General features: G+C 49.0%; 2 protein-coding genes across 6 annotated transcripts in view; both read right to left on the reverse strand.

Moving 5' to 3' along the window:
• Window positions 1-26,063, reverse strand: part of WNT5B (Wnt family member 5B) — a 118,474-nt gene extending 92,411 nt beyond the window's left edge. Inside the window, exon 1 of the mRNA XM_025402914.1 lies at window positions 25,949-26,063. Coding sequence (XP_025258699.1) covers window positions 25,949-25,954 — 6 coding nt within the window. The 5' untranslated portion in view covers window positions 25,955-26,063. The remainder of the gene's footprint in view (window positions 1-25,948) is intronic.
• On the reverse strand, window positions 199-931 carry LOC112635052 (ubiquitin-conjugating enzyme E2 C-like). Of its 5 annotated transcripts, none has more exons than XM_025402920.1 (2): window positions 796-931; window positions 207-714 (listed from the first exon to the last, which is right to left on the reverse strand). In XM_025402920.1, exons 1-2 carry the CDS (start codon window positions 929-931, stop codon window positions 392-394), a joined length of 459 nt encoding a protein of 152 aa, XP_025258705.1. In that variant the 3' UTR covers window positions 207-391. The 5 variants fall into 5 exon arrangements, with proteins under 5 accessions (XP_025258703.1, XP_025258705.1, XP_025258706.1 ...); XM_025402921.1 differs by having other exon boundaries at window positions 207-601; window positions 779-931; XM_025402919.1 differs by having other exon boundaries at window positions 207-574; window positions 647-931.
• Window positions 26,064-26,398: the final 335 nt, after the last annotated feature.

The raw sequence follows: 26,398 nt of genomic DNA on the forward strand, positions 1-26,398 counted from the left end.
TTTTTTTTTTTTTTTTTTTTTTGAGACGGAGTCTTGCTCTGTCGCCCGGGCTGGAGTGCAGTGGCTGGATCTCTGCTCACTGCAAGCTCCGCCTCTCAGGTTTACGCCATTCTCCTGCCTCAGCCTCCCGAGTAGCTGGGACTACAGGTGCCCACCACCTCACCTGGCTAGTTTTTTGTATTTTTTTTTTTTTTTGTCTAAAAAAGGACCAAAATGCATTTATTTAATATACATCACAAGGGCTCAACCGAGGCTTAATTTAAAAGACAAAAACAAAACAAAAATAATACCACAGCTCAAGATACAGAGTCCTATACAGAAATCACAAAAAGGACAGACCATCTAAGGAAAAATTAAGAAGACAACACAAGGACAGGCTGGGCAGCCTGGGTCAGGGCTCCTGACTGGTGACCTGCTTTGAGTAGGTTTCTTGCAGGTACTTCTTAAAAGCTGTGGGGTTTTTCCAGAGCTCGGCAGCATGCGTGTTCAAGGGACTATCAATGTTGGGTTCTCCTAGAAGGCTCTGGATGGAGAGCAGAATGGTCCTGACGTCATACAGGGCAGACCACTTGTCCTTCAGGATGTCCAGGCATATGTTACCCTGGGTGTCCACGTTGGGGTGGTAGCAGGGTGTGAGGAATTTCACCATGGGCGCATTGTAAGGGTAGCCACTGGGGAACTCTAGTGAGAGCTTATACCTCAGGTCTTCATATACTGTTCCAGCTGCTCCATGGATGGTCCCTACCCATTTGAAAAGGTTATCTGATTCAGGGAAGGCAGAAATCCCTTTATCGCCAGACATCATGAGGGTCATCAGCTCCTGCTGTAGCCTTTTGCCCACGGGACCCCGGGCGGCGCCCCTGCTCGGCTCGGCTCCTTTATGGGCGGCGGTGATGCTAGTGGCTGCCGGGTCGCGGTTTTGGGAAGCCATCTGGGCGGCGTTGGCAGAGAGACAGGAACTCGGAGAACACGACTGCAACTGCCTAGTTTTTTGTATTTTTTAGTAGAGACGGGGTTTCACTGTGTTAGCCAGGATGGTCTCGATCTCCTGACCTCGTGATCCGCCCGCCTCGGCCTCCCAAAGTGCTGGGATTACAGGCCTGAGCCACCGCGCCCGGCCAGAACTTTGTCTTTCTTAATTGTTCTGGTAACTGCTGTGTACAACCAGGCTAAACACTCACTGATAAGAATTCTTTCCCTGCTGCCCCAGTACAACTTCTGGATTGTACACTAGTACAAGAGTCCTAACTCAGGAACTTACCTACATGCAGAAACTGGCTGACCTGGGCTCTGGGTGTAGCAACCCTTCCTAAAAACATGAGTATCATCCAGCAGTCTGAACAATTTGATGGGTAGACCTTATATTGAATCACAAAGGTTTAGGAGTAGGACTTAGCTAGTCCAGTGGTTTTTTTAAAAAAAAAATTTTAAAGAAGTAGAACATAAATAAATAACATTTATGTAGTTGAAAATTGGGGAGGAAAAGGGATCTCCACTGGCCCCTAAGTAAGAACTGTCTCAAAGTTCTGTCTCAAAAACCATTTATGTAGCCCAATTCCTCAATTTTTATTATTTTTTGTCTGTTTTCATTTGTATTATTTATTTATTTTTGAGATGGAATTTCACTCTTGTCACCCAGGCTGGAGTGCAGTGGCATGATCCCTGCTCACTGCAACCTCCACCTTCTGGATTCAGGTGATTCTTGTGCCTCAGCCTCCTGAGTAGCTGGGATTATAGGTGCATGCCACCCCATCCAGTTAATTTTTGTATTTTTAGTAGAGACAGGGTTTCGCCCTGTTGGCCAAGCTGGTCTTGAACTCCTGACCTCAGGTGATCCACCCACCTTGGCCTCCCAAAGTGCTGGGATTACAGGCATGAGCCACCGTGCCTGGCCTATTTTTATTTTTTTAAACAAGGTGTTGCCCTGTCACCCAGGCTGGAATGCAGGGGCAGTATGATAACTCACTGCAGCCTTGAACTTCTAGACTCAAGCAATCTTCCCACCTTGGTCTCCCAGTAGTGCTGGGGTTACGGGCATGAGCCACTGTACCCTGCGCAATCCCTCCATTCCTATAGGTGAGGAAATGGGTACACAAAGAAGTCAGGTAAATTACCCAGGGTTACGGGACTAGGGGTAAATCTGGTTCCTGATGCTTAATCCTGTGCTCTTTCTACTACAACACCCTGTCTCTGAGAATCAATTCTGAACCCATGAACTACACGTGGCAATCTTAAGCCACAAAAATTACTGACACAGTGTTTTCATTAAGGACCCCCCCTGCCCTGTCCATTTCCTGAGAATGAGAGGTTTCTAGTTCTTTGTACCACATTGACTCCAATTGGTAATTTTGAATTCCTTCTTGGCAGAAGTCATATAGATCAGATTCCATTAAACATATTGCTACAGTGAAAATTTATTTTTTTAAAAAATTCAAACCCAGCTTATGGTCTACAGACTTCAGTAAGATTTAATCAGCCCCAGTTTAGTATTATACTGCAAAAGAATGTGGACGGTGTTTGGGATTTTACTATAAATAGGTTTTGCATATATTGCGTATATTGGCCTCATGTTGGTACCTTCGATAATTCTGACAGCAGTTGGTTTCCAAGTCCCTCACCATAAAAGTGGCTGCATATTATGAAATCCAACACTAGGATATCACTATCCCAGGATCCCAAGGAGTTTATCCCTATATCTCATTTAGTTATCTTCCAAGTAATCTGCTGTGATACACAATTTGCTACCCTGGCACAGAGAGGAGGAAAAGTATCATTAGCCACCCTAAGCCTGGAGTTCTGAGGCTCCCCCAAGGTTCCCTAGGCTCCCCCAAGGCCTCAGTGTGGCCTTTCTAGGAGGTGGCTCTGTGATTCCAGCTTCATCACCAAGGAATCTTGGGTTATTTATGAGATCAGAGCCCTTATTAATGTAATTCTGTTCAAGACAATTTTTTTTTTTTTTTTTTTTGAGACGGAGTCTCGCTCTGTCACCCAGGCTGGAGTGCAGTGGCCGGATCTCAGCTCACTGCAAGCTCCGCCTCCCGGGTTCACGCCATTCTCCTGCCTCAGCCTCCCAAGTAGCTGGGACTACAGGCGCCCGCCACCTCGCCCGGCTAGTTTTTTTGTATTTTTTAGTAGAGACGGGGTTTCACCGTGTTAGCCAGGATGGTCTCGATCTCCTGACCTCGTGATCCGCCCGACTCGGCCTCCCAAAGTGCTGGGATTACAGGCTTGAGCCACCGCGCCCGGCCTCTGTTCAAGACAATTTAAACGAATGAAACAGGCATGATGGCGCACCCTGCAGTCCCAGCTACTTGGGATGCTGCGGAGGGAGGATCGCTGGAGCCCGGGAGTTTAAGGCTGCAGTGGGCCGCGATGGTGCCCCTGCACTCCAGCCTGGCAACACGGCAAGACCCCGCCTCTAAAATTTTTTTAAAATTTAAACAAAGAAGGGAAGATAAGTGAGAATTTGAAAGAAATGAGAGACATATTTGAAAGCTGCAGGGGCAGGGTAGAAGCAGCCACGGAGGACACGGGGCGTCAGATCGTGGGCGAGCACCTAGAGCGAGGTCTCTCATACTCATTCCCACACCACTGAGATTGGCGTTTCAGGAAGGACCGATTGAGGAAGCAACAGCAGTGAAAAGGAGGCCACAAAGAACGAGGAAACAGTCTACATGGAGTATAAACTCAAGGCCAGCATCCAAGTAAAACATCAAATTGCAAAGAAAAAGACAGAAACATTTCAGATGGCGAAGCTGAAACTCGGTCTCTGGGATGTGGCGACTTCGGTCTCCGTCTCATGCCTGACAGTGGAGTCAGAGCCCTGTCATTTTTAGAGGCTGGGTCCCTGGCACCAACACCTCTGGTATAAAAGAACCCAGTCACTGCACAAGTGGTCTGGGCAGGGGACTAGGTGTGTGGGGCCAACTCACATCCCTGACTCCTGTTTCTCAGCCATTAGCTCATATCTGAAACCTGGTATTAGAACAGTTCATGCTGGGACACTCTTTGAACTCTGTTTGCCCTAGTCCTGGCACGGCTGCCCTACAAAGGGAGGAGAATTTTAACAGCATTAAAAAAAAAAAAAAAGGGAAAGAGGATGAAATACTTGTAAAGCTTTTGATAGTATTGAGTCACACACATATAAGCATGCAAGTGGTAAGAGTACTGAATGTTCCAGAACATACACAATACAAGTTGCAGTAGAACTACCTTTTATATTACCTCACGGAGCAGCAAGGCTACGTTGGAGCTGAGAACAAAACTGAGGCTTCTAAACATTTGGGGCTTTTGAATACCTCTCCTCATACATTGTTTTGAAGTGACCCCCAGCTTTTTGAAGAGCACGGATGGTGGAGCATGGGGATCCTGCAGCACTGCAGAAAGAGCAGTGGGCTTTAGAGCTCAGTTATACTGATTGTTTTCTGCATGACACAGAGCAGACGACTAGCCTCTGGTCCTGTTTCCTCTTATTTATTTATTTATTTATTTATTTATTTGAGACGGAGTCTCACTCTGTCACTTAGGCTGGAGTGCAGTGGCGTAATCTCGGCTCACTGCAACCTGCACCTACCAGGTTCAAGCAATTCTCCTGCCTCAGCCTCCAGAGTAGCTGGAATTATAGGTGCATGCTACCGCACCCGGCTAATTTTTCTATTTTTAGTAGAGACGGGCTTTCACCATGTTGGCCAGGCTAGTCTTGAACTCCTGCACTTCAGGTGATCCATCCACCTCGGCCTCCCAAAGTACTGGGATTACAGGTGTGACCGTGCCCGGCCCTGTTTCCTCGTCTTTAAAATGAGAATATGAAAGCCTACTTCACAGGGCTGTAGTTGGAATAAACGAAATGAGATGATGTCTGTCAAGCTTCTACTGTAGGGCCTGGCATATAGCAGACGCTTTGTTCATTTGATCAATATTAATTAAGCACCTTACTACATGCCAGGCACTGTGCAAGGTGCTGGAAATGAAAGTTAGTATGAACAGACCTGGCATCTGTCTTCTGGGAGTGGGCAGTGTAGCCACTATTGTGTCACTAATAGTGGCACTTTCTGCGAATGGCCTGGCTTGACTGAGGTGCACAGGTGGTATTTACATAGGTCACAAAGATGAGCAAAATACAGGCGCTGCTTCTGAGCTGCTTACATCTGACTGAAAAGCTAGGACATAACCACATAACTGGATGGCTCTGCCACTAACTAAATGATCTTGGGAACATTATTTAACAATTTTGGACCTCAGTTTCCCCATAAGTAAAACGAGGAGGTTGGACTGGATTAATGGTTCCCAAACTTGGCTGAGTATCACAATTGCCTGGGGAAGCTTTTAAAAGTACATATTCCAGGGACCCACCCCAGACCTGCTCATCAGAATCTATAAGTGAAGGGCTCAGTGATCTGTAGTAATTTTTTAAATGTTCCCAAGTGATCCAACACAGATATTTTGGTCTTAGTCCATATGTAAGATCCCTTTTAACAAAAGAGTTCTGGGATAAATTACTATCATCCAAAGCCGAAGCAAAGAGTGCCACAGAAAAGGCACCAGTACAATGTTACGAGAGTTTGGAAAAGGCAAACATCTCGGGGGAGGCAGCTGCACCGAAGCGGAACTTGAGCTGGGCCTTGGATGAGGGCTGGAACCGGAACTCGAGGGGACAGAGAAAGGGAAGAGTATGGAGAACTGAAGCCAAACATTTGGTGGAGGACAGACTGCTTGAATGGGAATTATGGGATCTAAGGTTGGCAAGGTAAATCAAGACAAACTCCCTTAGTTATTCCATCCACCCATCCATTCGTCTGTCCGTCTGCCCATCCATTCATTCATGTAAATGATCGTCCATCCAGGCATTCAGGAATGCCTGGCAGTGTGAAATATGTAGTATTCTAGGCCCTGAGGGTAGAAAGAGAAAGACATAGTCCCGGCTGACCTAGCAGGGCTGCAGACACCCAGGCAGTGACAGAAGCTAATGGTGCTAAAAGAAGTACAGGGCAGGCTGGGCATGGTGGCTCATGCCTTTAATCCCAGCACTTTGGGAGGCCAAGGTGGGTGGATCATGAGGTCAGGAGTTCAAGCCCAGCCTGGCCAACATGGTGAAACCCTGTTTCTACTAAAAATACAAAAATCCGCTGTGTGTGGTGGATGCCCGCCTATAATCCCAGCTACTCTGGAGGCTGAGGCAGAATTGCTTAAACCCGGGAGGTGGAGGTTGCAGTGAGCCAAGATCACGCCACTGCACTCCAGCCTGGGTGACAGAGCGAGACTCTGTCTCAGAGAAAAAAAAAAAAAAAAAGTGCTGGGCAAAGGCAGCCCAGAGGACTAACTGTGCCCAGAAAAGACAGACATCTGAAAGCAAAGGAGAGATAACTGGGTGTTATAGGTTCCACTGTGTCGCCCCAAAATGATATATTGATGTCCTAACTTCCAGTTCCTCTGAAAATGGCCTTAGGGGATATCTGAACACAGAGACAGACGTGCGCTGTCTTTTTGAAGACAGTACAAAGACACGGAGAGGCCACATGAAGGTTGGGGACTGAGTGATGTCCTGCAGTCTAGGAATGCCAAAGGCGGCCAGCAAATCACCAGATGTGGGGAGAGAGGCCTGGAGCAGCTTCTCCTCACAGCCTCAGAAGGAACCGATCCTGCCAACACCTTCACCTTGGACTTGGGGCCTCCAGAACCATGAGAAAGTACATTTCTGATGTTTGAAGCCTCCCAGCTTGGTGGTACTTTGTTTCCGCAGCTCTAGGAAACCATACGTAGAGTAGACGCAAAAGGAGAGCTGTGGGAGACTGCATTTTGTAGGCTTGGCAGGTGACTTTTCAATTGTTGGGTTAGCCAGCTAATTAACCAGCTAGAGTGGTGCCTAGCACACAGCAAGAGCTCAATAAACGCTTGGTGAGTGATGAATGGGAGGCTGGGGAGAAGGAGTAAAGATGGGTTCCCAGGGAGAACGCTGGGATGTGGAGGAAATGCAGTCCCAGTCTCAGGCACGTTGAACCTCTCCAGAGAGAGAGATCTAGAGGCAGCTGGAGCACAGCCATGAAGCTTGGGAGCCAGAGATTAAGTTTTGGGAATCATCCATATAGAGATAATAGATTAGATGCAGTTAAACATTATATAGAAAAAAGAAAAGAGCGCTACAGGCAGACACACTGTAATTTAGGGTCTCGGAAAAGGATGGAGAAAAAGTAGAGGAAAGAGACAAGTCCAGCATCACAGAAGACAGGAGAGGAGATTTCAGGGAGGAGGACCCAGCTACAAGAAAACAGAAAAGGGAGACCTGTTTCAAGTGATCTGTTTTCCACGTCACAACTGCTGTGTTGTGTTGTTTTGTTTTGTTTTGTTTTAACCTAAACCCATGACAATTCCTGAATGGTTTCCAACACAGCAGCTTTTGAATTTCTTAAATTCAAGAAAGATTTTGGAGGAAAAGATGAAGACGTTAGTATTTTAATCCTGAGTGTTTCAATAGTAATCTCAGCCTAAGGAGCTCAAAGACTGTGGGATCAGGCAAACAATCTAGGAGTGAATATTACGTCCCTAATAAAAAGGCTCGGCCGGGCGCGGTGGCTCATGCCTGTAATCCCAGCACTTTGGGAGGCCGAGGCGGGCGGATCACGAGGTCAGGAGATCAAGACCGTCCTGGCTAACACAGTGAAACCTCGTCTCTACTAAAAATACAAAAAAATTAGCCAGGCATGGTGGTGGGAGCCTGTAGTCCCAGCTACTCGGGAGGCTGAGGCAGGAGAATGGCGTGAACCCGGGAGGCAGAGCTTGCAGTGAGCCGAGATCGCCCCACTGCACTCCAGCCTAGCTGACAAAGCGAGATTCCGTCTCAAAAAAAAAAAAAAAAAAAGGCTTAGAGAAGTAAAAATTCGTGACTTGATTTTAGGTAGAAGATCAGGTTCTAGTGAAGAGTTCTGATTCTTGGGCAAATATTCAAATCAGAGTACCAGCCATTTATTCATTTAACACATTATTGACTACTTGGCACTGAGCTAGAAGCACAAAGATGAATAAACCCGCCAAAGAGCTTACAGTTTAATGGGGAAGACAGAGACATTATCGGGTACTTAAAAAATATGTTGAAGACCTTAGCTAAAGAAACTTTAGAAATCAATAATATGGAGGTTCCCCCCAAACTAAATATACTCTGCTCCTCTGTGTTCACAAGATCAGCATCAAGTAAAGATTAATCTCCAGTCATGTTGTTTTCCTTGTTGGGTTTTGGACTTACTTGCAACCCCTTTCTTCTTATTTCTCCCTTTTGGAATGGGAACATCTATCCTATACACGTCCCACCATTGTATTTTGGAAGCACATTCACTTGTTTGATTTCACGGGTTCACAGTTGGAGAGCAGTTTGCCTCGGGATGAAACAAACCTTTGAGTCTCATCTGTGTCTGATTTAGATGAGATTCTGGTTTTTGGACTTTTGAGTTGGTGCTGGAAGAAGTTGAGACTTTTGGCTGGGCACGGTGGCTCAGGCCAGGTGCGGTGGCTCATGCCTGTAATCCCAACACTTTGGGAGGCCGAGGCGGGCGGATCACCTGAGGTCAGGAGTTCAAGACCAGCCTGACTAAGCCGGAGAAACCCTGTCTCTACTAAATATACAAAATTAGCTGGGCGTGGTGGCACATGCCTGTAATTCCAGCTACTTGGGAGGCTGAGGCAGGAGAATCATTTGAACCCGGGAGGCGGAGGTTGCAGTGAGCCGAGATCGCACCATTGCACTCCAGCTTGGGCAACAAGAGTGAAACGCCATCTAAAAACAAAAAAACAAAAAAACAAAAAAAAAACGGCTGGGCACGGTGGCTCACGCCTGTAATCGCAGCACTTTGGGAGGCCGAGGCGGGCGGATCACGAGGTCAGGAGATCAAGACCATCCTGGTTAACACGGTGAAACCCCGTCTCTACAAAAAATACAAAAAATTAGCCGGGCGTGGTGGTGGCGCCTGTAGTCCCAGCTACTCGGGAGGCTGAGGCAGGAGAATGGCGGGAACCCGGGAGGCGCAGCTTGCAGTAAGCCGAGATCGCGCCACTGCCCTCCAGCCTGGGAGACAGAGCGAGACTCGTCTCAAAAAAAAAAAAAAAAAGGATTCTTAAGTCTACTGAGCTAGAATGAAGAACGAATGTTTTCTGTATGTAAGAAGGGCATGAGTTTAAGGGGGCCAAGGCTGGAACGCTACGGTCTGAATGTGTGTCTAAAGCCCCCAAATTAATATATTGGAACTTAACCCCCAAGGTGATAGTACTAAGAGGTAAGGCCTTTTGGGAAGTGATTAAGCCCCTTATAAAAATGGCTGAGAGGAGTGCTCTGGCTCCTTTCCTCTTCCATCCCTTCTGCCACATGAGGACACAGCACGAAGGTACCATCTTGGAAGTGGAGAACAAGCTCTCACCAGAAGCCAAACCTGGTGCCTATCTTTGAACTTCCCAGTCTCCAGAACTGAGAAATGAATTTCTGTTGCTCATAAATCTTTTAAAGCCTAAAAATGGAATTACCATATGAATCTTCTGGATATAGATACAAAAGCACTGAAATCAGTATGTTGAATAGATACCTGCACTCCCATGTTCATTTCAGCATTAGTCATAATAACCAAGACATGGAATCAACCTAAGTGTCCCTCAATGGCAGAATGGATGAAGAAAATGTGGCACATCTACAATGGATTACTAACAGCCTTTAAAAAGGAGGAAATCCTGTCATTTTTGACAACATGAATGAACCTGGAGGAAACTATGCTGAGTGAAATAAGCCAGGCAAGAGAGATAAGTACCATATAATATCACTTATATGTGGAATCTTAAAAAGTCAAACGTATAGAATTAGAGTGCAGAATAGTGGTTACCAGATACTGGGGGTGAGGGGTGGGGAATGCAGGGAAATTAACCAAAGGGTAGAAAGTTCCAGTTAGACAGGAGGAATAATTCTTTAAGATCTATTACCCAGCATGGCAACCACAGTTAACAATAATGTATTATATATCTCAAAATTGCTAAAAGAATAGATTTTAAATCTATTCTCACTACAAAAAAGGATAGGTATGTGAGCTGATAGACGTGTTAGTTAGCTTGATATAATCATTCCACAAGGTATATGTGTATTGAAACATCACATTGTCCCCTGTAAATCTACAATTGTTATTTGTCAGCTACAAATAAAAACAAGTTAAAAAATAAAAAAGTTATATTCTACTGGGGGATAAATAAACAAAATGCTATGTACACATACAATGGAATATGATTCAGTCTTAAAAAAGGAAGGAAATTTTGATGCATGCGACGACATGGATGAAATATTGCTAAGTTTCATCCATGGATGAAACATGGATGCTAAGCGAAATAAGCCAGACACAAAAGGACATATTTTATAATTCCACTTATAAGAGGTATTTAGGATAGACAAATTCATAGATAGAAAGTAGGTAATCCAGCACTTTGGGAGGCTGAGGTGGGAGGATCGCTTGAGCCCAGGAGTTTGAGACTAGCCTGGTCAACATAGTGAGACCCTGTCTCTACAAAAAATAAAAACTAAAAATTTAGCAAAGTGTGGTGGCACACACCTGGTGTCCCAGCTACTTAGGAGGCTGAGGGGGGAGGATTGCTTAAGCCCAGAAGTTTCAGCCTGCAGTGAGCTGTGGTTGCAGCACTGCACTCCAACTTAGGCAACAGAGCAAGACCCTGTCTCAAAAATAAGTAAATATATACATACCTAGGAAAGTAGAAGTAGACAGAAAGAAGTGGCTGTCAGGGGCTGGAAGGCAGGAGGGATGGGCAGTTATTGTTTAATGTTAATTAAACAATAGTGTTAATTCTGAACAGAATTTCAGTTGGGGAAGATGGAAAAGTTTCGTAGATGGACGTGGTGATGATTACACAACAATGTGGATGTGGCCAATGCCACAGAACTGTACACTTAAAAATGGTTAAAATGGAAAATTTTGTTAAGTACATGTTACCATAATTTTTTTAAAAACAATAATGTTTGTTAACCTATCTGATAATTAAAGAAACTGAAAGTCTTTTTCCATGAGTCCCTATTGGAACATAAAGCTTCTTCAGCTCAATGAATGACTGAGCAGATACAAGGCAACATTGAAAGGAACGCATCCCACATTCGACTGTTCAATTTGATAGCTGGCAGCACCCCATGGGTCAAAAGACATACGAGGCCGGGTGTAGTGGCTCATGCCAGTAATCCCAGCACTTTGGGAGGCCAAGGTGGGTGGATCACCTGAGGTCAGGAGTTCAAGACCAGCCTGGCCAGCATGGTGAAACCCCATATCTAGTAAAAATACAAAAATTAGCCAGGCATGATGGTGGGTGCCTGTAATCCCAGCTACTCGGGAGGCTGAAGCAGGAGAATCACCTGAACCAGGGAGGCGGAGGTTGCAGTGAGATGAGATCGCGCCACTGCGCTCCAGCCTGGGTGACGAGAGAGACTCCGTCTCCAAAAAAAAAAATTCCTGGCTAACACGGTGAAACCCTGTCTCTACTAAAAAATACAAAAAAACTAGCCGGGCGAGGTGGCGGGCGCCTGTAGTCCCAGCTACTTGGGAGGCTGAGGCAGGAGAATGGTGTAAACCCGGGAGGCGGAGGCTGCAGTGAGCTGAGATTGCGCTGCTGCACTCCAGCCGGGGCGACGGAGCGAGACACCGTCTCAAAAAAAAAAAAAAAAAAGACATGAGTCCTTTTTGGACTGTGACCTTGTGGAACAGGTTTTACCCTGAACCATTAGGGACCAATGAAGCTGATAAATTGTTCCAGTGGGTTAAGAACCAATGCCCATCATCAAGGAGAAATAAGGACTCTCCCAACTGGTCCCCTGCCTCCCACTGCCACCCAGGGGAAACTTCTACCATTGCCCCCTCAGAAAGAGACCAAACTCAGACTGCACCGCCCTACCCTCTGCCACTCAGACAGCTGATCTGGGAGGGTCCAGAGGCTTTCCCAGCATCTCAGCCTGTCAGAGGCAAGTCAGAATGAGAATCCAACGCCTACTCAGTCACCTCCCTGCCACTCTAGCAGCCAGGACGACTGGAACTATTGCCTACCACAGCCCCTGGCTAAAAACACAACCTCCTGGCGGGGCGCGGTGGCTCACGCCTGTCATCCCAGCACTTTGGGAGGCCGAGACGGGTGGATCACGAGGTCAGGAGATGGAGACCATCCTGGCTAACACGGTGAAACCCCGTCTCTACCAAAAATACAAAAACATTAGCCGGGCGTGGTGGCGGGCGCCTGTAGTGCCAGCTACTCGGGAGGCTGAGGCAGGAGAATGGCCTGAATCTGGGGGGCAGAGCTTGCAGTGAGCTGAGATCGCGCCACTGCACTCCAGCCTGGGTGACAGAGCAAGACTCCGTCTCAAAAAAAAAAAAAAAAAAAAAAACTCCTCTGAGATGGTTTCGATTATTTAAATGTTTGAGAGCCAGGTGCTCCTGGCCTGGGTACTACACAAACATCTGGCCGAGGGACTGCTAGAAAACCGCGGGGCAGCTGGAGGCCGTATGGGAACGGCGCCCCTGCAGCTGCATGGCCCTGGCCACCTCCCGGCACTTCTCCTTCTGGGTCTTCCTTCCACCCTTTCTTCTGCCTGATCGCTGGTCTCCCTCACTCCTCTGCCCCACCTGGCTTCTCTGCCCTGCCCAGGATGGGATCTCTCCCACCATCTTTGTTCCTTTATTCCCTGCCACACCTCTACTGACCTTTCCACTCTACCTTCACCTGGAAGGGTTTTTCCCTCTCTTGCTTGCCAGTCCAGGGGTTTCCTCCGAGTCCTTTTCAAATGCCATTTGTCTCTGAAAGGCTTCCACGAACCTCCCACACGGGTAGGTCTCCTGCAGCATCTGCTGGCCAGTCAGCCCCACCAGGGAGGGCTCGCTCATTGAACAAAATTTGCCCACACCTGCTCCGGGCCGAGCCCTTCATCAGGGCAGGGCCATGGGCACAGTAGTAAATGGAAGGGGGTTTCTGCCCTCAAAGATGGGGGTCCGCTGAGGAGGACAAACTAAAACCACATAGTTAAAGGAATGCACTAGGTTTCGTATCAGAATTTTTGTGTCGAGGTGTCTTTGGGAGCTCTCAGGAGAAAGCAGCGTGCTTGGAGAGGTTGGGAGGTGTGAATCTTTAGTAAATGTGGTCGTCCCCCAGGCTCGGAGCTGCAAAAGGGCGCTGCCTACAGCAGCAAGGCATCGGCATCACGAGGACCACAAGTGTGGCTCTTTGGGCGCCATGCTCAGGAAGATGGCAGGCGGCTCATCCAGGAGAGATGTGGGAAATGGAATTGAATCATAAGGGCCTGGAACTCCGTGCTCAGGAGTGAGAGTCCAGCCTCCTCCTCGGGCCACAGTGCGCTGCTCGGTGCTCCCTAGTAAAAGGAGTGCCACTGGCTGTGGTCTCACCAGATTGCATGTCTAATTCTTATTTCTCATTTGGGAAAGTTCAGAGCAGTTTTCCCTTGGCGTCAGTTCACAGCAGAGCCGAAACTGTTGCTAAAGGCATGGTGAAAGATTCACAAACATCACAGCAAGTGGCACTGTCACAATGGCTCCTGTTGGAGCCACAGAACAGTCCCCAGACCCCATCTAAGATGAGCAACCTCAGTGACTGACGTCAGACGCTCAGGGTGTGCGAACGTGCTCATCCACTAAACATGGCAGAGGATAGATCGACGGTACGCTCTGACGAAGGGTTCCACAGTCAAATAAGCACGGGACACAATCCCTCCTGCTCCTGAGGGAGTCGCACGGCATATGAACACATTAAAGCTCTGTGGTTTTAACAAATGTGTTTAATTTGATGGAAACCAGCATTTCTCAGACTTACTTGGTCATACAACCTTTTTTTCCTCCAAGTGCCTATTAACCTCTCAGGAAGAACAGATGTTGGGAAGCGCTGGATTAGATGATTTCCAGCCGGCCTTTCAGCCATTAAAATCTACTGCTTTACGGCTTGAGTGTAAGTCACTGGGCTGGAACTTGAGTAACCAAAACATAATTGGGTTTTAGATATACTAACATTTATTCCGAGAAGGCTTCAAAACTGGAAACGGGCACGACTTTACGAAGGGGATGTGATAATGACGAACGGTCCAAGGGAGGCCGGAGGGCCACGAGTGGGAGAAGAACACAGGAAGCAGGAGAAAGAAAAGGCCCGAGAGGAAGGCAGACTGGTTGAAAGATTCTGATTGGAAGAAGAAAAGGATCTAGTTAAGTTACGAAAGTTTGGAAAACATGAGACAGCTTCACAGAAATTCTCTGGGCACCAAGAAAGGCTGAGATAGGGATCAGGAGGCCATAAGGAGAATGGCCTCTACTTCACGGCAGAGGAAACCTGTTCCCTTGGGGGCCACTGGAATGGAGAGAAGAGCCATGGCAGAGCACGATGCGCAAGCCAGGACGGCCCAGCAGGAAAGCACACTCAGACGCAAGGAGACAGGGACCAGATAACTGGGGGGTGAAAAGGATGGAGAGAGGAAGGGCTAATAAGCACCTCAGCCCACACGAAGAGCGAGGGGCTGGCTACCTGTCTTCTACCCACACAGCACGAGTAATTCCAGGCTAACTCCATTACCTGACTCTCCATCCTTTCCCTTCTTGCAGCTGCTGGAACCTTGCCCCACGGATCACCCTCCTATCTCGCACATCTTAGGCCTTTGCCAACCTGCCTCCATGTTTCCTTTGACACTGCTCCTCCCTCCAATTACTGCCCAATTTCTATTCTTTATCAAACTTCTTGAAAGAAGTTCCAGTGCCACATTTATAGCTGCTTGGATAGACTAGCCACCTCAAAGTCAGCAGCTTCAAAAGCAGCTCCATCCACCCTCCCCTCCATCCAGCCCCTAACTTAGTTATTTACACAACTGCTACAGCTAATGTGCTGCCAGTCAGCCAGACTCAAAGTCACAGCCACCTCCCACGTCTACTTCAGCGACAAGTCTGACATCTTCCTCTGAAATAATCTTTTACCTCCGTGACTCTTTGCCGTCTCACTGCACCGCCCTGACCCCAATTACAGTGGCCTTCTGAGCGTTCTCTAAGGCTGGGAGGGCAAATCCTCATCTTCATACGCATGCCTCACCTCTTCCTCACCTGGAGACCAACTGGAGGACATGAGTGATGGGGCAATGGAGTTCTTTCCCGTGGATGGTCTCACAATCTTCTCGAATGAAGTGTACATTCCTGGGAGGCCACCACCGGTCAGCTAAAGTGGGCATTCAAGATGTACACATTTCATCCCAGCTAATGACTCCAAAGTCCAAATAGGAATCTCAATGCTGGCAGCCAAGCCATAGTCATGACACAGTTGTTACTGTCTCCAAATGGCAGAACTTGGTCCTAGCTGTCCTGTTCTTGTCCCTCCAACTGAGTAATGTGCTTTGGTGGTATATACACGCTGAGTTTAATTGCCATGTCACCAAAAAGATGGCAGCACGATTCAGCATTGAAACACAGTTTCAACTGTATACAGAAAGGCATGAATTTACATTTTCTATTGGTGAATCAAATGTTTTCATTGAAGAAGTGACCAAAATTCCAAACTCCTGACCTCAAGAGATCCACCCGCCTCAGCCTACCAAAGTGCTGGGATTACAGGCATGAACCACCGTGCCTGGCCCGCTTCCCTTTTAAATATAAGTTCCAGTTTCTGATAATGTCTTTGCTCATGAATAAGAGGATATGCTTAGAAATTTCTTCTGCCAAATACCCTAAATCATCTCTCTCAAGTTCAAAGTTCCACAGATCCCTAGAGAAGGGGCACAATGCTGCCAGTCTCTTTGCTAAAGCACAGCAAGAGTGACCTTTACTCCAGTACCCAATGAATTCCTCATCTCCATCTGAGAACACTTCAGCCTGGACTTCACTGTTCATATCACTATCAGCATTTTGGTCACAATCATTCAACAAGTCTCTAGGAAGTTCCAAACTTTCCCTCATCTTCCTGTCTTCTTCTGAGCCCTCCAAACTATTCCAACCTCTACCCGTTACCCAGTTCCAAAGTTGCTTCCACATTTTCAGGTATCTTTATAGCAATACCCCATTCCTGGTACCAATTTTCCATATTTGTCTGTTCTCACACTGGTATAAAGACATACCTGAGACTGGGTAATTTATAAAGAGGTTTAATTGGCTGTAATTTATAAAGAGGTTTAATTGGTTCTGCAGGCTGTACAGGCTTATGCTTCTTGGAAGTCCTCAGGAAACTTACAATCATGGCAGAAGGCAAAGGGGAAGCAAGCACATCTTCATGTGGCCAAGAGGAGAGAGGGCAGGGAGGTGCCACGCATTTTCAGACAATCAGGTCTTGTGAGAACTCTATCACGAGACAGCACTAGGGGGTTGGTGCTAAACCATTAGAAACCACCCCTATTGATCTAATCACCTCCCACCAGGTCCTACCTCCAACACTGGGAATTACAATTCAGTGTGAGATACGGGCGGGGACACAGAGCCGAACCATATCACAGGCCAAACAATATGTCTGGAGGGAAGAGAAACGGACAAGTCCCCCAGAACAGATGAAAGAAAGTGCAGAGCAGGAGAGGCTGGCATGACTAACTCACGTGTTTGAAAGTACTCTTTTAAAGGCATTATTTTATAGGGAATTGGCACCGTTTTTCTTTCTTTGTGATATAGAAAGTAAAAGTAAAGTGTAGACTAAAGGCATCTCAGAGTCAATAAACTTAGTTCATGTTGTCTTTAGCATTGTAGTAACTTTTACATAGAGTCTCTAGGCCAAAAGAAATACCTAGTAGTCTCATTTATTAAGCAGTGAAAAACAACTTAATAAGTACTTATGTCCCAATAACATAAGTCCTGCCATCTGAAAAGACAATACACATCAATTGAAACAAAAACATTCTTATTCCACTCTTAAGCGACTTCATAATAACCCTTTGAGGTGAATTTTCATAGCCCCTTTAAGGATGAGGAAGTTGAAACTCAGAGAAGTTCAGCAACCTTCCCAGGGTCTCAGAGCTCCAAAATGGTTCTGCCTTGTAATATAGTACTGTGTGTAATTTAAAATTTCCTCTTAGAATACAAACTCTTGAAAGGCAAAGACTGTGCCTCAGCCATGTTACAGAATCTTGCCACAAAATAAAGAGTAAGAAAATCTTTCTTGGATTAAATCCTGTCTACCAAAAGCACCTTTCTTCTTATGGCACCTTTTGCATTTTTGGTAGCTAACTTGGTGCCTGCCACATTGAAGAGGATAGTGAGAAAAAGGTAAAAGGAAGTGGAAAGAAGAATGACTGTAGTACCCTGGATAGAGGTGGCTAACAGTTACCCCAGGGGTGATCCCTCCTTGCTAGCAGCAAGCACACCCGGGGAAGCCTTAAACTCACGAGCCACTCCTGGGCTACTTGGCCTCCTCACATCCCCACCCGCGGTGCCCCAGCCAGCTCTGCAGCACCAACATGAACAGAAGGACATGAGTCCTCGGCCCCTCATGCACGAACACCCACCCTCACAGTAAAACCACATCAGCGTGACTGCCAAGGAGTTAACCACGTGGACGCTAAAGCAAGGTGCACCAGAGGACAGAGGGTGGACGGCAGAGGCTCAGAGCCAATGTCAGACACCCGAATCTCCTCTCCGCAGCAGTGTTCAGGGTCTCTGTGAGGGAGACTGGAGAAATTACCGGTTTGTGGAAACAAAAGTTTCCATCACAACTATAACCACGAAAGCACCATTGCTGTAGGACCTGACAAGGCGACGCATTGCTGAGCGGCACCAGCTGCATTTCAGGAGACCGATTTGACTTCTGCTGTAATAACCAAACGCAGCACAAGCTCAATCTTACACACTAAGCTGTGGCATGGGTGTGAGCCACACCGCTCAGTTATCTGTCCTAAAAAGGGCTTTTATTTCTCCTCTGAAATAAAGATCGCCTCTGAAGAAAGTGCAGAGTACGGTGGAGGGCAAACAGCTCTCCACAGGAATTCATTTAATTCGCTTCACCTCACGTACCCTCCTACATCCTGAACCTGAGGTCTGGATGTGTGTGTAATACGGGGTGGCTGACAGAAAATGTGTCCCCAGGGACACAGCCGAGGAGAAACTCCGTAAGGATTAACTGGATCTACCATGCCGAAACACTGACAAGCCCCTGCAGTTCTGAAATGACAGCAAGTTAAGAACACAGGATTCACAGACCTCCTGAGACCACAGAAACCATCCAGTGGAAGTCACATGTGAGACAGAATGCTCAGTAAACAGGACGGGACAGAAACAACCTGGCGGCCGCACAGCCCATCAGTTTGGAGACCTTGCGAAAGCCCTGAAGCGGGATGCTCCCTTGTCCTTCTCCCAGGCCTGCTGCTTCCCCGGCTGCCCGTCCCAATAGGGGCAGTCAGGGCGGGCGACGCGGTGGAAAATAAACCTAGCAGCAGCTCCACGTTGCTTCAGGTTTGTGGCAACGGGTGCAGGGTCCAAGGCACTCTCATGTGTATCCCTTCATTTGATCCTCACAGCACTTCAGTGAAACGGCAGAGCACACATGAGCCCCCCAAAAGAAACTGCTACTCACGGCCGGGCGCGGTGGCTCAAGCCTGTAATCCCAGCACTCTGGGAGGCCGAGATGGGCGGATCACGAGGTCAGGAGATCGAGACCATCCTGGCTAACACGGTGAAACCCCGTCTCTACTAAGAAATACAAAAATTAGCCGGGCGAGGTGGCGGCGCCTGTAGTCCCAGCTACTCGGGAGGCTGAGGCAGGAGAATGGCGTGAACCCGGGAGGCGGAGCTTGCAGTGAGCTGAGATCCGGCCACTGCACTCCAGCCTGAGCGACAGAGCGAGACTCCGTCTCAAAAAAAAAAAAAAAGAAACTGCTACTCACAAAAGCCACATGTGAGCCTCAGGTCAGACCACTAGATCTCAAATCCAGATCTCCTCAAGTCAGCACCTGTCTACCTCATCTTTAATCCAAGCTCAAAGCATTTCTACCACGACGCCAGTGGGCAAATGGCAGGAGAAAGCGATGTGCTCGAGTCATGCACGCACACAAAGCATTATCATCTTATTACCCGCTCTTGCAAACTGCTTTCCATAGACTCCAAGGTTGCTGGCTGATTGAAAGGGCTGCCAGGGCTGGGTGTGGCTCACTCCTGTAATCCCAGCACTTTGGGAGGCCAAGGTGGGCGGATCACGAGGTCAGGAGATTGAGACCGTCCTGGCTAACAAGATGAAACCCCGTCTCTACTAAAAATACAAAAAAATAGCCGGGCGCGGTGGCGGCGCCTGTAGTCCCAGCTACTCCGGAGGCTGAGGCAGGAGAATGGCGGGAACCCGGGAGGCGGAGCTTGCAGTGAGCCGAGATCCGGCCATTGCACTCCAGCCTGGGCGACAGAGCGAGACTCCGTCTCAAAAAAAAATAAAAATAAAAATAATAAAAAATAAATAAAAATTAGCCACGCATGGTGGTGTACACCTATAGTACCGGCTGCTCAGAAGGCTGAGAGGGGAGGATCGCTTGACATCAGGAGTTTTGAGGCTGCAGTGAGCCATGACTGCACCAATGCACTACGGCCTGGTGATCTGAGCAAGATTCTGCCTCAAAGAAAAAAAAAAAAATGAATGAACGAACTACTGATACCTGCAACAACCCAGATAAATCCCACAAATATTATGCTGAGCAAAAGAAGCCGAACACCAAAAAGCTGGAAAAAAACAAACAAAACATAATTCTGGTATAAATCTATTCATGTAAAATTCTAGAACAGACGAAAGTAATCTCGAATGACACAAATCAGGTCAGTGGGTGGCTGAGTTGGGGTGGTGGTGGGCTGGGCTATAGGGAAGGGAGACAAGGAGATTTCTGGGGAAGCAGAAATATCTTGATTGAGGCGGTGTTGCATGGGTGTGTATATTCATCCAAATTTACTGACCTGTACATGTACAATGTGTGAATTTTATTGTATGTAAGTTATACTTCAATAAAGTTGATTAAGAAGAAGAGTCGCCGGGCGCGGTGGCTCACGCCTGTAATCCCAGCACTTTGGGAGGCCGAGGCGGGCGGATCACAAGGTCAGGAGATCGAGACCACGGTGAAACCTCGTCTCTACTACAAATACAAAAAATTAGCCGGGCGCGGTTGTGGGCGCCTGTAGTCCCAGCTACTCGGGAGGCTGAGGCAGGAGAATGGCGGGAACCCGGGAGGCGGAGCTTGCAGTGAGCTGAGATCCGGCCACTGCACTCCAGCCTGGGCGACAGAGCGAGACTCCGTCTCAAAAAAAAAAAAAAAAAAAAAAAAAAAAAAAAAAAAAAAAAAGAAGAAGAGTCAATAGTACCTCCACCATTCAGCTGTGGCAACACAGGGCGGGCAGTGGAGAAAGAAATACAGACAGGGCGGAGTGTGTGAAGCTAATGAATTTCACACTGTAAGACTTTCCCTAGCCCTCAACTGTGAAAGTAGGTTCATGGTAACTTCTCAGAAGTCTATGCCATACTGAACGAGAGATCCGTAGGACACCGCCTCCCCACAGCACATTTTTTGAGGGCAGGTCTCCTAGGCTTTTTTTTTTTTTTTTTTTTTTTGAGACATACTCCTGCTCTGTTGTCCAGGCTGGAGTGCAATGGCGTGATCTCAGCTTACTGCAACCTCCACCTCCTGGGTTCAAATAATTCTCCCGCCTCAGCCTCCCTGGCTAATTTTTGTATTTTTAGTAGAGACGGGGTTTCCACCACGCCAGGCTGGTCTCAAACTCCTGACCTCAGGTGATCCACCCACCTCGGCCTCTCAAAAGTGCTGGGATTACAAGCGTGAGCCACCGTGCCTGGCCAGGTCTCCTAGGCTTTTAAGCATAAAAGTGGGATGCTGCTTAAGACTTCACCACATGGAGTGGCTAACAGGGAACTTCAAGAATCTCATTTGAAAGGAAATATTTCAAAGCTGTCTGGTAAGGTTTCGCCCAGGATTCTTGATTTGGTTACTGTATAACATGCTGTATGTGTTGAAAATCCAGTATTATTTAGGTCAGACTACTGTTGAACTGACATGTTTGTGTAGCTTATTAATGCCATGGTTTAGCATGAAAATAACACCACTCCATTCCTTCTTCCAAGACATAACCAAGCTTTTGATTCTGTCAGCAGAACCAGTCACTGGCAATTGCACAATAGCGTGTTTTGTGGTTGTTCAGAAGCATAATTAGAGCCAACATTTTCTGGTGCTTTCTAAGTGCAAGGCCCTGCATGCATTTATAATGTAAGTGCTTTCTGTTCATTTCATTTCATCCTCACAACAGCCTTTTAAGATTTTAGCAGATGAGGAAACTGGGGTCAAGAAAGTTTGGCTAACTTGCTTCAAGGTCACCTCTGTGTAGGGGTCACCTCTGTGTGGTGGTCACCTCTGTGTGGGGGTCACCTCTGTGTGGGGGTCACACTGCCATGAGGTTTTGGAGCGAGGGTTGAGCCAGCACCTGTTGCACTGCAGAACTTAATTTTTTTTATTTTTATTTTTTGAGACAGAGTCTTGCTCTGTCGCCGGGCTGGAGTGCAGTGGCGTGATCTCGGCTCACTGCAAGCTCTGCCTCCCAGGTTCAAGCAATTCTCCTGCCTCAGCCTCCCGAGTAGCTGGGACTACAGGCGCACACTATCATGCCCGGCTAATTTTGTATTTTTGGTAGAGATGGGGTTTCACTATGCTAGCCAGTATGGTCTCGATCTCTTGACCTCCTGATCCGCCTGCCTCGGCCTCCCAAAGTGCTGGGATTACAGGCGTGAAACACCGCCCCGGCCAGAGCTTGATTTTTTTAAAACACTGTACATAAAAGATTAGACTTACTCTTCATGATAAATATATTTGTGTTAATGTTAACAATATTTTACCCCATATTTTCCAATGCCAAAGGAGTGAAACAGGAAAGTATAAAATGAAAAAAAGAAAAAAAAAAAGCTTGCATTCTATTTATAGGATGTAACTTCTTTTTGATCCTTTGGGATACTATTTCATCTCACCAGACAAGCTTCTATAATTTCCTAAGTCTCTCTCCTAGAAATAGACAAATAAGAAGGTCAGTGCCAGGTATGAATCAACGCTGAGTCACCTGGGGCTGTGTTTTGTCAGTGAATTTCAGCAAGTCTTTGGGTCACAGTTCCCTTCTGCGTAACAGGTAGGAACAGCACTTTGTTCTTCTTACGTTGGTTATAAAGCACTTTCCTACCCACCATGTCGCTTGACCCTAACAATTCTATGAGATAGGAAGGGGTTACATTGTGATTCCATTTACCAATGAGAAGAGGGAGACTGGCAGTGACAAGTACATTTGCTCAAGATGCTCAGTAATGCAAGGGCAGAAATCCTGGACTGCTGATCCCCAGGTGGCCACAAGCAGCCCAGCAGGCTCAAGCATCAGGGTCCAGAGTCCACGGGACATTCAGTTTTTGCCTAGAATTTCCTCTCTCAATTTCTTTTTCTTTTTTTTTTTCTTTTTTTGANAAAAAAAAAAAAAAAAAAAAGGAAAGAAAAGAAAAGATTACTGAGACCCACAGAGAAGCTACCGTGTGCACCCCCACCCACTCAAACACACTCCCCAGCAAAACCTCAAGAAAAGACAGTGATGCAAAGAACAGGACATCCAGGTGAGCTGGCTTCTTAGGGGAGTGGGAGGTTTGGGGAGACAAAGACCTTCTAAGAGAACGTCCCTGTCCCTTTAAGGGCTGCACTGCTGCCAGCACCCTATGTGCTTACCCAAAGGGGATCCGCCTGGCAGCCAGGCTGGGCAATGATTACAGTCAGCACAGCCCCCTGAGGACCTTAAGTGACAGCTAGAGTCTGGAAGGGTTAGGGGAGAGCATCTTCCCCCAGTACCGAACCAGGTTCCAAATCAACCAGGAGGAAAAAGTTGGGAAGAAAGCCACATGGGTGGAGAAGCAGTGGGGAGAGAGACCAACTTTAGAAAGTCTGGAAGACGATTCATGCAGCACAAAAAGACCAAACTGCAACCACAGGGGCGAAGAAGTCAGGAAATGCTGCCGCAGCAGCCAGCCCAGTGGCGAGACCGCAAGCCAGTGGGTCAAACTGGGATGGAGGGGGCGGAGGTTTAAATTTAGCCAGGTAAACAGAGCCGGGCCAGGGGTGGAGAGGGCCTGGTAGGGGCTGTGCAGTCACCTGCTCTACAGAGTTGGGGCAGTTCTCGCTGAAGGGAACAGTCCAGTCAGAACTGTACCAAACAGTTTCCATTTTCCGGGTTCCTCCAGCATGCTGCTTCGGGGAGTGCACAGGCTGCACCCCAGCGATGGACAGAAGGTTAGTTTTACTTTAAAGGGTGGCTCAGATTTAAAATGAGCATGTGTTTTCATCTATATGGCAATATCGATGCACAGTCCCTCTGCTGGATGTTTCCGGACTCCTAGATACGGTGAAGACGCTCAACAGAAACCAGCCAAGGCTGCCCTTAACTGGAGCTCCGACGTGCTCTCATTGCCCCCGGGGTTTTACATCTACTGCTGCTGTGTGTCTTCAGAGACCTGACGGAGTTATCAAACAACCAGGAACTACCACCAGGACCAAACACTCTGAGGACTGCATTCGGGAGTGGCGCCGGAGCAAAGGTGGGCTCTGAAGACCTGCTTAGAAGATTAAGGAGACAAATGGCAGGCGGTTTGAAAAGGAGCCAGAGAGAAGCAGCAGCTCTCGCACACGCGAGAGCTTTTGTGAACTGACTGGTTTCTATTTCAGAGAAGACAACGACTATCACTTCATGCGAAAACTTTCCTCCATGCTAGAGAAGTCAGGCTGTAACAATCCAGAAACCAGCAGAACCGTCCTAGAATTAAAAATTAGAACAGACCAGCCTAGTCCTCTGCCTTTCTTGATTTTGAAGAAGAGCAAACAAAACATCTTTCAGCTGCCACTAGAGTCAGAGGGTGAAATACACAAGGGAAGAAGAATCCCAGATTTTTTCCTTTTGCAGCATTTGGCTCCCAGCAATTTTGGCGATATCCCTTTAACTTATGCTTTTTGGACAGAAAAACATTCAGAAAAGGGTGGTTTCAAGTCAGTAAGAAACCCCTGGTGATATTACAATCACCAGATGAACTAAAGAGGGGACTGGTTTCAGACACCCCGGAGAAACACACAGACACACACCCTCACTCACCTATTCATATTCAAATAGATATGATATCAGAGCCTGGGAAAGTACGAAATCCATTGGTGGAAAAAGACCAGCAAGCTCCTCCGAGCCTGGCTCCTGCTCCCCTGGCAGGCAGATCCCACAGGGCGCCCTTGGCCTGACTGTCTTTAGAAGAGAAAGAAAGGGAAGGGGAGATGTCCCTCCCCGCTGCCCTTGGGTACTGACCCATCCATTGTCGCTTTAGGTTCCTTTACTTCCTTCACCTCCTGCCCTGTTGTCTGCATCACCTGCACCTGTTAGTAAAAAGCCCTGGTTTTAACTGTGACCCTTCCCTTGGACTGCTGGACTTGTCATCACCATGAAGACTCCAGCTCCATCACTCCTCTCACAAGGGTGCCTAAGAGGTCTCTTTCAGCACTGCCGTCCTTCCAAGGAGACACACCTCCTCCTTTTTGCTATTTATAACCACAAATCTTGTGTGTCAAAGACAGAACAGACACTATTTTGAGACGGAGGAAAACCAGCCCTCAGTCTTTCACCTCTCACAGGTCGGTGTGTTTGCCAGGACCTGTGTGTGAGCCTAGGCAGGGGTGTGGGTGCAAGCTCCAGGTCTGGCATCCACTCCTCTGTGTAGATGGGGAGTCCTGCCTTTGATAAGTGAATTCTGCTGGTTAATCGGATGGCAAGAGAGGCTGGGTGCAGGAAGGGGTCCTTAGGCTCTCTGAGGGCGTGCCCGCTGCTGCCTGGGCTCTCTGTTGCCTTAGGGGCCGGTCACAGGAGGGGGCTCCCTAAGCGTCCCCCCCGTGTGCTTGGATGAGTGCTGGTGGCTGGCTAGCAGCTGACCCTGCCCCTGCTGAGCCAGGGTTTGCGGCTGCACACTGACGGCATGGGCACAGACGTCCCATCGCAGCTCTGGTGAATGGGCACATTCCAGGGCCCCTGGAGCAGTGTGGGGGATCGATTCTGTGATCCCTAGCCTTTCTCCTCCAGGTACCAGGCTGAACCTCTGCCCAGGGCAGTAGCAACTGGAAGCTGTTGCCAACGTGGCCAGGTGGCAAAAGCAGTGAAGCAGGGCCCGGGTAAAGTGGAGAGGAACACCCGACACACACACACCCCTTCCACTGAGTAACCAACCCAGAGCCGGAGCCGCCTCAGTTTCCCTGCCTGTAAAACAGAGCCAGCCAGGCTCCCCGCAAACCGAATTGCCTCTCCCAACGATTTGCAGCATGCAAATCTCCCGGAGTCTGGCTCTGACCGGAGCGCTGGCCACATGTCCACCGAGGCTCCAGGAAGGTGGAGGAGGAGGTCACGTCCCGCCTCTCCCACGGCGGGGACGTGGAGCGCTGGAGCCACCGGAGAAACACAAAGCCGAGCGGCACTCGGGCTCTACCTGCCCGGTCCAGGCAGAAATGCAGGCACCAACTCGCTTCTGGCGGGTAAAGTAATCCAGATGTGGTCCTCGAGCTGGGCTGCCCGATGCCGGCGCAGACCTCGGCGGCGGGTCCAGGCTGGGCCCGAGCAACCCCGGGAGAGTGAGCGCGAAGCCCGGAGGCCCACCCGCCCCACCCCCCGGACAGCCGCGCGCAGTGCCCGCCCCGCCTGCGCTGCCGCCCCCGGAGCCCACCTGCCCGCGCCGAGGGCCCGGCGGTCCCCAGCTTTGTTCGCCGCCCCAGCCCGGGGCGACTCCCTTCCCCCCACCTGACCCCGCCGTCGCCGCCGCGGCCCTCCCCGGCCCTCCCCGGCCCTCCCCGACCGACGCCCGCGGCGCGCAGACCCGCCCGGCGGAGACCAGCGGGGCCGGGAAGGCGGAGGAGCCGCGCGAGGTTCCGCGGCGGGGCCGTCCCGGGGGCGAGGCCGGCGCTTACCTGCATGTCCCGCCGCTTGTCAGGCCCGCGGGCTCCGGGCGCCGCTCGGCCCGGCCCGGCTCTTCCTGCGCTCGGCTGCGCGGGGTCGGCGGGCCCGGGGGGCGCAGGGGGCGGCTGGCGGGGCCCGGGGCAGACCCTGCCCGCTCCTCTCAGCGCTCGGGCCGCTCGGGCCGCCGCATCCGACTCCTCATCCGCGGCCGGGGCGGGGGCTGGCGGCGCGGGCGGGCGTGCTCGGCTCCCGGGGTCCCGCCGCGGCGTCTCGAGCCCCCCAGATGCCGGGGCAGCCTCCGGGGGGGCCAGCGGAGCCCGGCCAGGCAGCCCCGGAGCTCGGAGTCCGCGCGCCCTTCTGCCGCCGGGAGGGCTCCCTGCTCCGCGCCGGGGACCCCGAACTCGGCCGGGGGGACGGTCGGGGCTGCGGAGGCTGCGGCCGAGGCGGAGGGAGGCCCTGGG

Source organism: Theropithecus gelada, chromosome 11, assembly GCF_003255815.1.
Source record: "Theropithecus gelada isolate Dixy chromosome 11, Tgel_1.0, whole genome shotgun sequence".
NCBI classification, from domain to species: Eukaryota; Metazoa; Chordata; class Mammalia; order Primates; family Cercopithecidae; genus Theropithecus; species Theropithecus gelada.

Coding starts and splice junctions, on each gene's coding strand:
- LOC112635052 (XM_025402918.1), bottom strand. CDS start 931: ATGGCTTCCCAAAACCGCGACCCGGCAGCCACTAGCATCACCGCCGCC.